This window comes from Trematomus bernacchii, unplaced genomic scaffold (assembly GCF_902827165.1).
Source record: "Trematomus bernacchii unplaced genomic scaffold, fTreBer1.1, whole genome shotgun sequence".
Taxonomy (NCBI): Eukaryota; Metazoa; Chordata; class Actinopteri; order Perciformes; family Nototheniidae; genus Trematomus; species Trematomus bernacchii.
Window position 1 is genome coordinate 104,369 of NW_022987884.1, and position 14,723 is coordinate 119,091.

The 14,723-nt window shown below is 40.1% G+C and overlaps 2 protein-coding genes across 2 annotated transcripts; both read right to left on the bottom strand.

Annotated features, from left to right (window-relative positions):
- Positions 1–707: 707 nt before the first annotated feature.
- On the bottom strand, positions 708–2,089 carry LOC117469719 (olfactory receptor 1P1-like). Its single transcript, XM_034114205.1, has one exon. The coding sequence runs from the start codon at positions 2,087–2,089 to the stop codon at positions 1,163–1,165; it is 927 nt and encodes a 308-aa protein (XP_033970096.1). The 3' UTR covers positions 708–1,162.
- A 7,162-nt stretch (positions 2,090–9,251) lies between these two features.
- Positions 9,252–10,633, bottom strand: LOC117469721 (olfactory receptor 1P1-like). The gene has a single exon (XM_034114207.1). It carries the CDS (start codon positions 10,631–10,633, stop codon positions 9,707–9,709), a length of 927 nt encoding a protein of 308 aa, XP_033970098.1. The 3' UTR covers positions 9,252–9,706.
- Positions 10,634–14,723: the final 4,090 nt, after the last annotated feature.

Below are 14,723 nucleotides of genomic sequence, written 5' to 3' on the forward strand. Positions count from 1 at the left end.
CTACTGCCTTATTAGGCCCATATTGAGCAGAGCATATTAAGACCAAAACTCATGTACCACAACTTCCTTACTTGCAATAAATAAGCTCTAATTAGAGGGTTATTGAGGAAAAACTCTCAACTAATGGCTTATTACTTGTAGAATATGGTCATGTAGAATAAGGCATTAATAAGTGTTTTATAATGACTAATAAAGAGCCAATATACTGCTAATACGCATGTTAATTCACAACTAGTTGATGGTGAATTTGTGTACCTTAATATAAAGTGTTACCCAAATTACAAATGAATGGGGTTGAAAGTAAGGGTAAATCCAATTTATAGTATTTGAAAAGGACAGCATCATATTTTAGACAAAATACCTGCAAATCATGTGAAATGTATTGGGGCACCTCAAACTGCCTCTATAATCATAGATCATGACTTCCAGGCTTCTATTTATTTTGGCACAGCTACTGCCTTTGATTTCTTTGTAATGTTAAATGACTGATGTTTCAACAGGTATTACAGCCTGCAGAAGCTCTCAGTGGGAGTCGCTTTAGATTCATTAAAGCTGGAAGAAGATCCTTTACTTTTGTAAAAGTAAAAATTCAATAAAGTACAAAAATACTTCATGACAGGTAAATGTTGTGCATCCCGTAAGGATCAGAACCATTACTTTGCATGACATGAAAAAGACAATACAAACCGCTGTGTGTGTGTTATTTATTCAGTGTAGTACAACGCTGCATTGATTTATACTCATAAGGTCACAGGTGATGTGAAAGCTAACAGCTGATTTGTACACAGGATGTATATTTGGGACACATTACATGTGATAGAATACAATGGTGAAAATACTGTCAACATATTGGGAACATAGTTGATATGAAGCTGCTCTGTGTCTGTTCACAGCGAGAAGCTTCATTCAGCTTTAACTTCAGCTTCACTCCTAACGTCCTGACTCATGGACCTTTCAGGGTTCTCCTAAAATCACTGAGGCTGATATGAAAAGTGAAAAGCAAGATAAGAAACAGAAAGAGAGAGCAGCATCAAGCTCAGCACATGTACAGCTGCACGTTTCATTTCCTTCCTCTGCACACAGTGAACTAGACACGTCATTAGAGTTAATACTGCTGAAGTCAGGGTCCTTTCATTCTCTTTCTCTGCAATCTCTTGATGACCTACACTTCTCCGTACAACAGACGCTTACATATGATGCGGATTTTAGACATCTTCAGCCCGTACAGGACTGGGGTAAAGAGAGGCTGGCATGTTAGAAAGTACAGGGATAATAAAACGCACAGAATGTTGGGAACACTGCTCATATCAAACCTGCTCTGTAATATCTGGAAAAAAGCTCCAAAAAAGAAGTTAAGCAAGGAAGCGAGGTGAGGTGTGCAGGTACTGAGAGCTTTCTGTCTGGTCTGTTTGGAGCCAGAGAAACACACTCTGAGGATCCTCATGTACGTGTAGAGGATTAAAAGCAGAGGAATGATGATGGAGAAGACCGTGTAAAAGAGTCCATAAATGTTATTGACCCTGGTGTCAGAGCAGGCCAGCTTAACAATGGAGTAATTCCCACAGTAAACTATATTAAGTATGTTCCCACACAGCTGCAAAGACAGAGTCAGGAATATCATAACAACAATTGCAAGAAAAGGGAAAAACCATGACACTGTAATAAGAAAGGAAGCTTTGTTAGATGTCATATATGTGTTATATTGCAGAGGATAACAGATAGCAAGATATCTGTCATAAGACATGACGGCTAAAATATAAATCTGTACATTTGCATATGTATACACAGAGAAAATCTGCAGGAAGCAGAGCGGAGCAGAAACAGTGTGAATGTCAGAGAGGATCTGAACCAGAAGGAATGGAAACAACCCTGTACTACCATACAGTTCATTTACAAACAGGCTGCACAGAAAAAGGTACATAGGTTCATGTAAGCTCCTGTTCACACAGATAACCACAATCAGCAACATATTGGCACCTATAATACAAATATACAAAGCCAGAATGATCAGGAAATATAGGTATTTAAAAACCCCGGTGTCAGAGTATGCAGTCAGTATAAAATAGGAAGCTTCCGTAGAGTTAACCATGATCCTCCTGTTGTTAAAGATTTAGAACATTATGTTAAAGATGAGCACAGATAAAGCATTATTCAACAACTATACATCCAACAACAGAAACCTGTGTCAAATGTGAAACAAATGTCAGACAACAGTTGTGTTTCACCTGCTACACCTGAGCTGGAGTCACGGCCAGAGCTCATGACAGGGACCTTACTATCTGACAATATGTGGAGAAGGGGGGGGGACACAGCGTGGGAGTGGTTTCACTGGACAGACCTCAAAGAACATCTGGTTTCTAATCATTACTGACTGACGTGAAAACCTCAAAGATGTTTTTGTTAAATGTCTTGCACTTATCTCAGTAAAAATGTGCCAGGTAAAAGATTGTCTCAATCACTTCAGACAGCATCACTGAACGAACCAAAACCCAGATGGTGGCAGCCAAGAACCACGAGGGTGACGCTCCAAAACCAAGGTGGCAATGTGCAAAGACGGAGAAAGTGACTGTCCAACCTTTGGATAGCCAAGGTGTAAAATGGGTTTGCTTCTTCCGCATTGATGCTGATAAACACTCCCTTGGGGGGAAAGTTCCAGGACCCATAGATCAGTGAAGGGTCCCTACATTGACTCGTTTTTCTATTGGGCACCATTGGAAAGAAAGCAAGGTTAAAGCACCTTCCATTGCAAAAATTGATATTTTCAAAGTTTGGGCTCTTTTAGCCATTTTTGCACAAATCCACCAGAAGGCCCCCTCTTTGAAGTGTTTCCACTGAACTCCCTCTACAGTGTAAGTACCTCAAAGAGCCCTATGGCTAATTTCTTGAGCAGAATGAAGCATCCTGTTTTTTCCCCCTCACAACACGCCTTTTCAGAATTTAAAAAACCCTAAATCTAATTTAGAGAGGACAAATAAAAGTAGTAGGTGACTTTTTTATAGATCAAGGCTAATTAGATTGACAACAAAGGGTCTGAGAGTCTCACAGTCTTGTCCTCACAACAGTGTAAAATAAATTTGATGCAGCAGTGAGCCAGAGTCCTTGCAGTTCATTATGTGTTTGAATATATCAAAATGTTCTAAGAAATGTTTTAAAGCACCCAGGACTCTCATTTTTGCCAAGACATGACTTAATACACGATACAAGTTTTAAAGCTTTGCCTGGAAGTAGCAGATTAAGTGATTTAATGGTGGAGCAGGATTGTTAAGAAACCCAATTCCTTACAAAGTACTTTATATTCTACCAAGAAAACGAATTCCTTACAAAGTACTATTCTATCAGTTGTAAAGTGTTGCACACTTCAAAGTGTATCTAAAAGTATCTTAGTAACACAAACAAAAGCAAGGAAGAAAAAAGCAAAAATCAGAAAAGTCATCTAACAAAACATATATTTAAAAAAGTAATGTTAGTCAAGTGAAGTTATCAAAACTGCATTGTTTCATCGAAACAGTGTTAAAATCACAAACTCTCCATTTAGAGTTTGATTCTTTAAGAATCTCAATTCATTACAAATTAATGAATATTTTAGCAAGTTATAAAGTTTTGTATCCATTAAAGTGTAACTATAAGTATCTTTGTAGGAGAAAAAACTAAAATCATTTAAGTTATTTCCAGAAAACTGGATTGTCTTACTAAAATCCCAAAGTGCCTTTAAGAGTCACAGTCTTAAAGAAAATCTGGTCGTCTTAGTGGGGGTGCTTAGTTTTGGATGATTTGCTGATTGGGGTGGGACTTATTGCGTTGAGTGTCTGTATATTCAAAAATATAATGGAAAAAGGAGAGAAAAAACAAATATCACAGTATGTTGAAAAATATGAAAAGAGTAATGTTGTGTTAAAATAACATGAAAGAAATCAAAAGTAAAGCATCTAAAAACATATATTTAAAAAAAAAAGTAATGTTAGTCAAGTAATTCATTACAAATGAATGAATATTTTACCAAGTTATAAAGTTTTCCATACATAAACGTGAATTACGCACAAATCTGTCATATCAAAACATTCTATTGCAGTATTTTATCTGTTTTATGTGCTCTATATATATATATATATATATATATATATATATATATATATATATTTGTTGCACTGTTGGAGGAGCCTGTGACCTATGTTTTTCATTGACATATCTACACTGTAGCTAATGGGCATACGCCATAAAGCCTTGAAACTTGAAACTTAAAATGATCAAAAACTGCATTGTCTCACTGAAAACAGCTCTAAAGAAAACCCAATTCCATACAAAGTACTTAACTTTCTACCAGTTGTAAAGTGTTGCTCACTTCGAAAGTGTATCTAAAAAGTATCTTAGTAACAAAAACAAAAGCAAAAAGCATTAATGTTAACAACGCCTCAAAGGGCAGACTCCTGAGTTCCGTAATGCCCCCCTACCATGGCCCTTGGACTATTTACATCATCCAGGGCTCAACACCAGTAAATACACCTCTCTTTATCCGCTCTCCAAGCCTCCAAGGGCGGACTCCTAAGTTCCGTAATGTCCCCCTAACATGGCACGTAGACTATTTACATAATCTAGGGAAGCACACCAGTAAATCTTCCTTATAGTTAATAAAGTAATTAAACAATAAAAAGACAAGATCAAGGGGTCATTAAGATCTTTAAATTATTATTACCCTCTTTAAAGAGACTTCGTTGTAGTTAAAGTAATTAAACATCCAGTTCACAAGCCATACATTTTCAAAAGAACATCCTTAGTTAACAACAACTTCATAGGGGCTTTTAAAGTTGTGTGAAGTAATTAAACATTACAAATACAATATCAGGGGGTCATTAACATCTTTTTAAATTAGTATTACCCTCTTTTCAAAAAGAGAGTCCCTTGTAGTTAGTAAAGTAATTAAACATTAGTTCACAAGCCTTACAACTTAAGAGAACATCCATAGTTAACACAAATCATATTAAAAACTAATCTAATTTTTTAGGTGACTTAGTGAATGAGAATGAATGGCTGATAGCAAAATCAGGAGGTGACCGGCTGGGGGAGGGGAGGGGTGGGAGGGGGGGTGTGAGGGGAGACAGTCTCACACATCCAGACTCCATTTTTCATGAAGAGCCTCAGACGGAGGGTCTGAACCCGGCACAGATACTGCACCCGTTTCTTGACTGGCGCTCCCGACTGTCACAGGCGTCTCGCTGATTAAACCCATATCGATGCGTCTCTTTGCCATTTTCGTTTTTGAAAGTTTAGGTGACTTGGTGAGTGGAAATGACTGGCTTTTTATCTAGTTTGCACGGATTTCTTTTTTACCTAACTCCACCCCTCACTATCTTCTGACATCACAGCTAAAGGAAGGGGGGTGACAGAAGAGGTGAGAGGGGGACGGGGTGCGAGACAGTCTCACACAACTTCAAAGAGACTGTCTTAATACTAGTTACAAACACTGATCAAAGGACATACATCAAAGGGCTAATTAGATTGACATCAAAGGCTTATAACACGTCGGTGTGATATCACACCTACATGTTACAACACCTCACCACCCTCACATCAAAGGACAGACATCAAAGGGTAATTAGATTAGACAACAAAGGGCAGACATCAAAGGCTAATTAGATTAGACAACAAAGGATCTACTACAAGGGGGAATATCACACCTACATGTTACAACACCTCACCCCTCACATCAAAGGGCTAATTAGATTAGACAACAAAGGGGCAGACATCAAAGGCTAATTAGATTAGACAACAAAGGATCTACTACAAGGGGGAATATCACACCTACATGTTACAACACCTCACCCCTCACATCAAAGGACTGACATCAAAGGGCTAATTAGATTAGACAACAAAGGGGCAGACATCAAAGGCTAATTAGATTAGACAACAAAGGATCTACTACAATGGGGAATATCACACCTACATGTTACAACACCTCACCCCTCACATCAAAGGATATCACACCTATCTGTGATATCACACCTACATGCGATAACACCTCGAACAAAGGGGCTCATTAGCATATCAAAGGGGATCATAAGCATAATTAGTGGGGTATGTGACCTGTCACTTTTTATGCATACTAATGTGATGGAAGGGGTATCATTACTACTACTGTAACAAGACATGAAACTATAAGTGTTAATTAAGTCTAAATAACTCAAAATTAGGTATTTATATCTAAGAATATGTTCCCTATTTTAAAGTGAAGTCTTGTTCATAACCAATAAGCTAGTAGTTCGACTCTAATTAGGTATTTCTATCTAAGAATATTTCTCTATTTCAAAGTGAAGTCTTGTTCATAACCAATAAGCTAGTAGTTTGACTCTAATTGACCTGAACAGGTTCCCTATTCTAAAGTTGCCTCCTCTTCACACTTTGTAAATACATGATAGTACACAACTACTGAAATTAACCTCAAGAGTACATGAACAAAGTAGGCCCACGTTGAAATATCTGTTTTAATAATGAACCACTAAAGAGAGGTTCAGACACATACCAAAATCATACTGTGGGACCTGCTTGTATGTACTTACACAATAGGTGCACTGTTCTCTCTATGTGTTTTACTGTCTCAGTGTGAACATAGATTAAAGAGCCAGCCAAACTCTTTTGAGAGCCAGGGAATGAGCAGCCATGCTCCTTTATTGACTTATTTGCAGTCCACTGACATTCAAACGGAGTGAAACTATAAAAAATAAGTTACAAGGCACTTAATGATCTCATACATGCAAGTGTAACATACACAGATTAACACATAGGACCGCTAAGTGTAAACAAGGTGAATATAGCTAATGCTAGCTGTGCAATAAGCATGTATACAGGCTAGTATGGCTAACACTAGCGTGTATGCTAACGCTAGCGCGAATGCTAACGCATTTTCTCATTGAGTTTAAACATCTCCAAATGTCATCGCATAAACACAATACATGTTACTAATCCTTACAGTGTAAGTGTAAGGCTTACACTTACACTTGCAGTCATTGCTTTCTGACGGACTTGACCCTTTTACTCTTCAGGTTGCAAAGGGACAATTAGTAGCAGTCTACTCATGGATGTCTACTGCCATGCTATTCAGTTCACTTTCTCCTACTTCCTGTACCCGGTTTCCTGTCTAACCTTCAGTACACATTTTACAAAAATATAAATGTGCAAATATGAAACATACAGGTCAATATCACCTTGCTATTGGTAGCTGAACTGTCAATACCCCAAAACATATTCTTAGATATAAATACCTAATTTTGAGTTATTTAGACACAATTAACCTCTTAAGCCCTGAGCCTGTTTTTCAGGTCTCAGGCTCTAAAATGACATTCCCAGAACAAATGACCATATCTTTCCTTCTAAAAGGGGTAAATTAATAATCTTTTTTCTCAAAGTAATGATAAACCTGTGAGTTGGATTTAGAAAAGTCAGAACAATATAGATGTTTTCTATTTTAAAGAAAATTCAGATTTTACATAGTAAAAAACTGTAAATTATAGTGTCCGTCCAAAAATTCTTTTTTACTTATAGTGAAAACTACCCTTGGATGATGGGTTAGTAGACTAAAAGCTGTAGGAATCCAAAGTACAACATATAATAAGTACCCTGTATCAAGATTGATGCAAAACAAGTGACATTTGATCTTTTTAGAGAGATTTAGCCAAAACCACTCCACCTCTGAGGTGATTTGGGTGGAAATGGTTTTTTTTCCATATCTCTGGCCCCCCTTTGTCGATTTTGATGGTTGACACCTCTTTCTGACCGTTAGTGCCAATAGAATCGAAGGGGGATTCCCCCACACACACACGTTGTAAAACAAAAAGGTGGGGTCTTTGCGCATGTAGTTTTGCATGAGAGTGAAGCTATCTCTCGCTCTGACATCTAGAAACGGAAAAGCAGTCTTATTGCTTATGGATTATCAGAAATCATTTCAAAGGGACACAGACACATTGGATTAACCTATGGATTAACTTCAGCAGCGTTTTTATCGTTTTAATGCCATTGAAGACCACTTTTGAGCAGACTACAGAGACAAGGTAACCATGTTAGCATTTTTAGCTACCTAGCGCCACATGTTTTGATGTCTGTTTTTGTTTATAACATCGCGATTTCGTATAATTGAGTGATTTTGAGGGTACCCTTCGATTCTGTGTCACCTCACGATGTGAAACGATGTCATGGATGTGGAGAAGAGATAAATAATAAGGTTTTGTGAGTGATTTTCGGTGCAGTAATCTGTTAGCATTTTTCGCTCGTTGCTAATTCAGAGGCTCAGCGTTAGCATTGTGGGTTTTATTTTGAAAAAAAAAAAAAAATGATCAGTTAGATGAGTTTCTTCCCGTTACATGGATATAAAACATTCATTGTTTATTAAATGAACATGCCCTCAGACACTGTTTCCTGCAAGATGTTGCGGCAGTGCCCCGGTACCGGGGTCTCTCGGGCTTAACAGGTTAACACTTATAGTTTCATGTCTTGGTACATGAGAATAGATCATATTTGTTAAGTGTTATTATGGGAGTATTACTATTCTTGTGTTACTACTGCCTTATTAGGCCCATATTGAGCAGAGCATATTAAGACCAAAACTCATGTACCACAACTTCCTTACTTGCAATAAATAAGCTCTAATTAGAGGGTTATTGAGGAAAAACTCTCAACTAATGGCTTATTACTTGTAGAATATGGTCATGTAGAATAAGGCATTAATAAGTGTTTTATAATGACTAATAAAGAGCCAATATACTGCTAATACGCATGTTAATTAACAACTAGTTGATGGTGAATTTGTGTACCTTAATATAAAGTGTTACCCAAATTACAAATGAATGGGGTTGAAAGTAAGGGTAAATCCAATTCATAGTATTTGAAAAGGACAGCATCATATTTTAGACAAAATACCTGCAAATCATGTGAAATGTATTGGGGCACCTCAAACTGACTCTATAATCATAGATCATGACTTCCAGGCTTCTATTTATTTTGGCACAGCTACTGCCTTTGATTTCTTTGTAATGTTAAATGACTGATGTTTCAACAGGTATTACAGCCTGCAGAAGCTCTCAGTGGGAGTCGCTTTAGATTCATTAAAGCTGGAAGAAGATCCTTTACTTTTGTAAAAGTAAAAATTCAATAAAGTACAAAAATACTTCATGACAGGTAAATGTTGTGCTTCCCGTAAAGGATCAGAACCATTACTTGGCATGACATGAAAAAGACAATACAAACCGCTGTGTGTGTGTTATTTATTCAGTGTAGTACAACGCTGCATTGATTTATACTCATAAGGTCACAGGTGATGTGAAAGCTAACAGCTGATTTGTACACAGGATGTATATTTGGGACACATTACATGTGATAGAATACAATGGTGAAAATACTGTCAACATATTGGGAACATAGTTGATATGAAGCTGCTCTGTGTCTGTTCACAGCGAGAAGCTTCATTCAGCATTAACTTCAGTTTCACTCCTAACGTCCTGACTCATGGACCTTTCAGGGTTCTCCTAAAATCACTGAGGCTGATATGAAAAGTGAAAAGCAAGATAAGAAACAGAAAGAGAGAGCAGCATCAAGCTCAGCACATGTACAGCTGCACGTTTCATTTCCTTCCTCTGCACACAGTGAACTAGACACGTCATTAGAGTTAATACTGCTGAAGTCAGGGTCCTTTCATTCTCTTTCTCTGCAATCTCTTGATGACCTACACTTCTCCGTACAACAGACGCTTACATATGATGCGGATTTTAGACATCTTCAGCCCGTACAGGACTGGGGTAAAGAGAGGCTGGCATGTTAGAAAGTACAGGGATAATAAAACGCACAGAATGTTGGGAACACTGCTCATATCAAACCTGCTCTGTAATATCTGGAAAAAAGCTCCAAAAAAGAAGTTAAGCAAGGAAGCGAGGTGAGGTGTGCAGGTACTGAGAGCTTTCTGTCTGGTCTGTTTGGAGCCAGAGAAACACACTCTGAGGATCCTCATGTACGTGTAGAGGATTAGAAGCAGAGGAATGATGATGGAGAAGACCGTGTAAAAGAGTCCATAAATGTTATTGACCCTGGTGTCAGAGCAGGCCAGCTTAACAATGGAGTAATTCCCACAGTAAACTATATTAAGTATGTTCCCACACAGCTGCAAAGACAGAGTCAGGAATATCATAACAACAATTGCAAGAAAAGGGAAAAACCATGACACTGTAATAAGAAAGGAAGCTTTGTTAGATGTCATATATGTGTTATATTGCAGAGGATAACAGATAGCAAGATATCTGTCATAAGACATGACGGCTAAAATATAAATCTGTACATTTGCATATGTATACACAGAGAAAATCTGCAGGAAGCAGAGCGGAGCAGAAACAGTGTGAATGTCAGAGAGGATCTGAACCAGAAGGAATGGAAACAACCCTGTACTACCATACAGTTCATTTACAAACAGGCTGCACAGAAAAAGGTACATAGGTTCATGTAAGCTCCTGTTCACACAGATAACCACAATCAGCAACATATTGGCACCTATAATACAAATATACAAAGCCAGAATGATCAGGAAATATAGGTATTTAAAAACCCCGGTGTCAGAGTATGCAGTCAGTATAAAATAGGAAGCTTCCGTAGAGTTAACCATGATCCTCCTGTTGTTAAAGATTTAGAACATTATGTTAAAGATGAGCACAGATAAAGCATTATTCAACAACTATACATCCAACAACAGAAACCTGTGTCAAATGTGAAACAAATGTCAGACAACAGTTGTGTTTCACCTGCTACACCTGAGCTGGAGTCACGGCCAGAGCTCATGACAGGGACCTTACTATCTGACAATATGTGGAGGGGGGGGGGGACACAGCGTGGGAGTGGTTTCACTGGACAGACCTCAAAGAACATCTGGTTTCTGATCATTACTGACTGACGTGAAAACCTCAAAGATGTTTTTGTTAAATGTCTTGCACTTATCTCAGTAAAAATGTGCCAGGTAAAAGATTGTCTCAATCACTTCAGACAGCATCACTGAACGAACCAAAACCCAGATGGTGGCAGCCAAGAACCACGAGGGTGACGCTCCAAAACCAAGGTGGCAATGTGCAAAGACGGAGAAAGTGACTGTCCAACCTTTGGATAGCCAAGGTGTAAAATGGGTTTGCTTCTTCCGCATTGATGCTGATAAACACTCCCTTGGGGGGAAAGTTCCAGGACCCATAGATCAGTGAAGGGTCCCTACATTGACTCGTTTTTCTATTGGGCACCATTGGAAAGAAAGCAAGGTTAAAGCACCTTCCATTGCAAAAATTGATATTTTCAAAGTTTGGGCTCTTTTAGGCATTTTTGCACAAATCCACCAGAAGGCCCCCTCTTTGAAGTGTTTCCACTGAACTCCCTCTACAGTGTAAGTACCTCAAAGAGCCCTATGGCTAATTTCTTGAGCAGAATCAAGCATCCTGAAGATACTTTCACTCCTTTCACTCCAGGGGAAGGGTGGGGGTCAGGCTGGGAATGACCCAGGAAAGGGCACTCTAAGTCGGATGTCAGGCCTGGCTCAATGGCCCCCTTTCCTGGAAGTCTTGACTGAACCTAAAGGCCCGCACACACCAAGCTGACACCAAAGAACTGACACAGACGGACCCCCGACTGTTGTGTCGCCTCGTGTCTCTGCGTCTTGGCCATGTGTCGCACTGGAACACACCGCAAAGACTTCACCCGACGGCCAAGAATCACATACGAACTGCGCATGCGTGTGTGGCAATAACTCTCCTTACCAGCAGGCGGCGGTAGTGTGTATTCGTCATTCAAAAGAGACAACAACCGGAAGACAGACTGCGTGATAACCGAGAGAAGAAGAACAGACTGCGTGATATATACAAACAACAAATAGCGTGTGCGTTCCATTTTCACTCTACAGCGAGAAGCTCATGGGGCTTTCCCGAACCTGTGTCGAGAGCTGGAGTTAAATGAAATCTCAGATTTGCCTTCTTAATAGTTTGTTTGGGTCCCTCACTTCCGTTTCGCTTCTCATGCACTGATTCGCTAGCTGAACAGCCAATCAGAGTGATTTCTTTTGCCGACAGCCTTTGGCCGACTGCCCACCGATTCGACATGGAAAAGGTGTCGGCACGGCTGAAAAGACACAACGGTGCGGGACACACCAATCTGAATAGGGCGTGTCGACGCTCAACGTCGGCCTGACGCCCATCGACGGCCAAAATCGGCTTGGTGTGTCCGGGCCTTAAGACAAATGGACTGAGTTCTGAAACTTGGAGATGTTGGTCTCTGGGGGCCCAGGAACGTGTCCTGTAAGGTTCGGCCTCATGGGGGCATGCACCTTGAAGACGCAGCCCCTGTACAAGCCAAGGACCTGAGGTCCTGCAGTCAGTATTGAAAAAGCATTTCACTTTAAGAAAATTCAGAAGACCAGTAGGAAGGTGGTCAAGCTGTGCTTGGCCAAGAAAGGGTGCTCAAAGCCAACTGATGGGCCTGGCTCAGTCACCCCCTTTCTGGATGTCTTGACTTAACATGAGAGGCCCAGCCCAACCATGCCCCAGACAGACAGAGAACCCCAAAGAACCTCCAATCAGGCACCTGGAGCCTCCTGAACCCCCGTCCACCAGCCAAACATGCGACCCACTCTTAAAGGACCTCTCTTCAGTCTAGCACCCCTAAACACACTGGCAAGGGTTTGGTGTATTGTGCCCTGTGAGTTGTAGCCCCCAAGCAAAAGCACCTTAAAAGTAAGACTCTGTACATTTCAAATACCCGAGGCCCTGTGGTACGGTATTGGGAACGTCTGTTCAAAATACCATAACGTAGGGCCCACGGTACTTGGAATGCTGAGGGTCCTATCTTCACAATGACTAGAGTTAGGGGGTTGAAATGTTGAATGTGCTATCAAGCCAACCCAAGGATTCAGTTGTGTTAAACTAAAGACGATTGGACAACCTTTGACTTTTACCCTTTTCCGGCCAATTATCTGCAAAACATTAAGTTATTCCGATTTGCTTTAAGTTTGAGACCATGGGAGATCTGTCCTGAGGGATGGCAATTCCAAAGTTATAGGGGTATAGCCATTAGCATTCTGCGGATATGACCCTCTGTATTCCTCATCCCGGGTCCATAAGACTTTGAGAATCACAATGATTTCCAAAAATGAACAAACACTGTCTCCTGGGGACTCAAAATGTCCCTCCTCGGGTCTAGATTGGGCCTGTAGAATATGGCATCTCAAGGTGTTAGCTTGAGAGCATCTTCAGATGTTTGGTCAATTTGGAGCAGATTTTCTTTTGGAGCTCTTACAGTTTTGTAACTGAAATATTGTCTTTGGCACTTCCTATAGACAGGGGTGCACATAACTGGTACGCAGGTACGCATGCGCGGCAACAATCTGAAATGCGTACCGTCACTTGTGTCATAAAGCGCATTTGCGTACCGACGTACTTGTGAAGCTTTTCCAGAAGGCGGTTAGATCACCGGACGACAGAGTCGGTCTCCGTGTGCACAGACAGGGCTGCTGTTAACGTCGGTCTGTACAACGGAATTGTGCCAAAACTACGCCAACCGGCTGCGGAGGGAGATTCCCCCCCTTCACTGGAGAACTGCGCTAAAACAGCTGATCACAACGTTCACACTCTGTGGTCACGAAGTACTCCACTAGCCCCCCCCCCCGTCGACTTTCCTGAAGTACTCCACTAGCTAGTACTACTAAATAAAATAAAGGAAGCCAGTGGACCAGGAAAGGACTAGGCTCCGAAGGCCATGGTGAACAGGTGCGTTTTTAGTGAGGATTTGAAGATGTCCAGTGAAGCAGCGTTCCGGATCTCGGGAGGAAGTGCATTCCAGAGGGTGAGTACCTCACTGAGAAAGTTATGTGCACCCCTGCCTATAGAGTCATTTCACCCTGGTTTCCAATCTCTTTGTATGTTTTACATACATATGCCACATATGTGGTAGGGTGAGTATTTCAAATTACAGTAACACTTTATATTAAGGTACACAAATTCACCATCAACTAGTTGTTAATTAACATGCATATTAGCAGTATATTGGCTCTTTATTAGTCATTTTAAAACACTTATTAATGCCTTATTCTACATGACCATATTCTACAAGTAATAGGCCATTAGTTGAGAGTTTTTCCTCAATAACCCTCTAACTGGTGCTTATTTATTGTATGTAAGGAAGTTGTTGTACATGAGTTTTGGTCTTAATATGCTCTGCTCAATATGGGCCTAATAAGGCAGTAGTACCACAAGAACAGTAATTCTCTCATAATAACACTTAACAAATATGATCTATTCTTATGAGTAGTAGTAATGATACCCCATCCATCACATTAGTATGCATAAAAAGTGACAGGCCACACCCCCCACTAATTATGCTAATGAGCCCCTTTGATATGCTAATGAGCCCCTTTGTTCGAGGTGTTATCGCGTGTAGGTGTGATATCACAGATAGGTGTGATATCCTTTGATGTGAGGGGTGAGGTGTTGTAACATGTAGGTGTGATATTCCCCATTGTAGTAGATCCTTTGTTGTCTAATCTAATTAGCCTTTGATGTCTGCCCCTTTGTTGTCTAATCTAATTAGCCCTTTGATGTCAGTCCTTTGATGTGAGGGGTGAGGTGTTGTAACATGTAGGTGTGATATTCCCCCTTGTAGTAGATCCTTTGTTGTCTAATCTAATTAGCCTTTGATGTCTGCCCTTTGTTGTCTAATCTAATTACCCT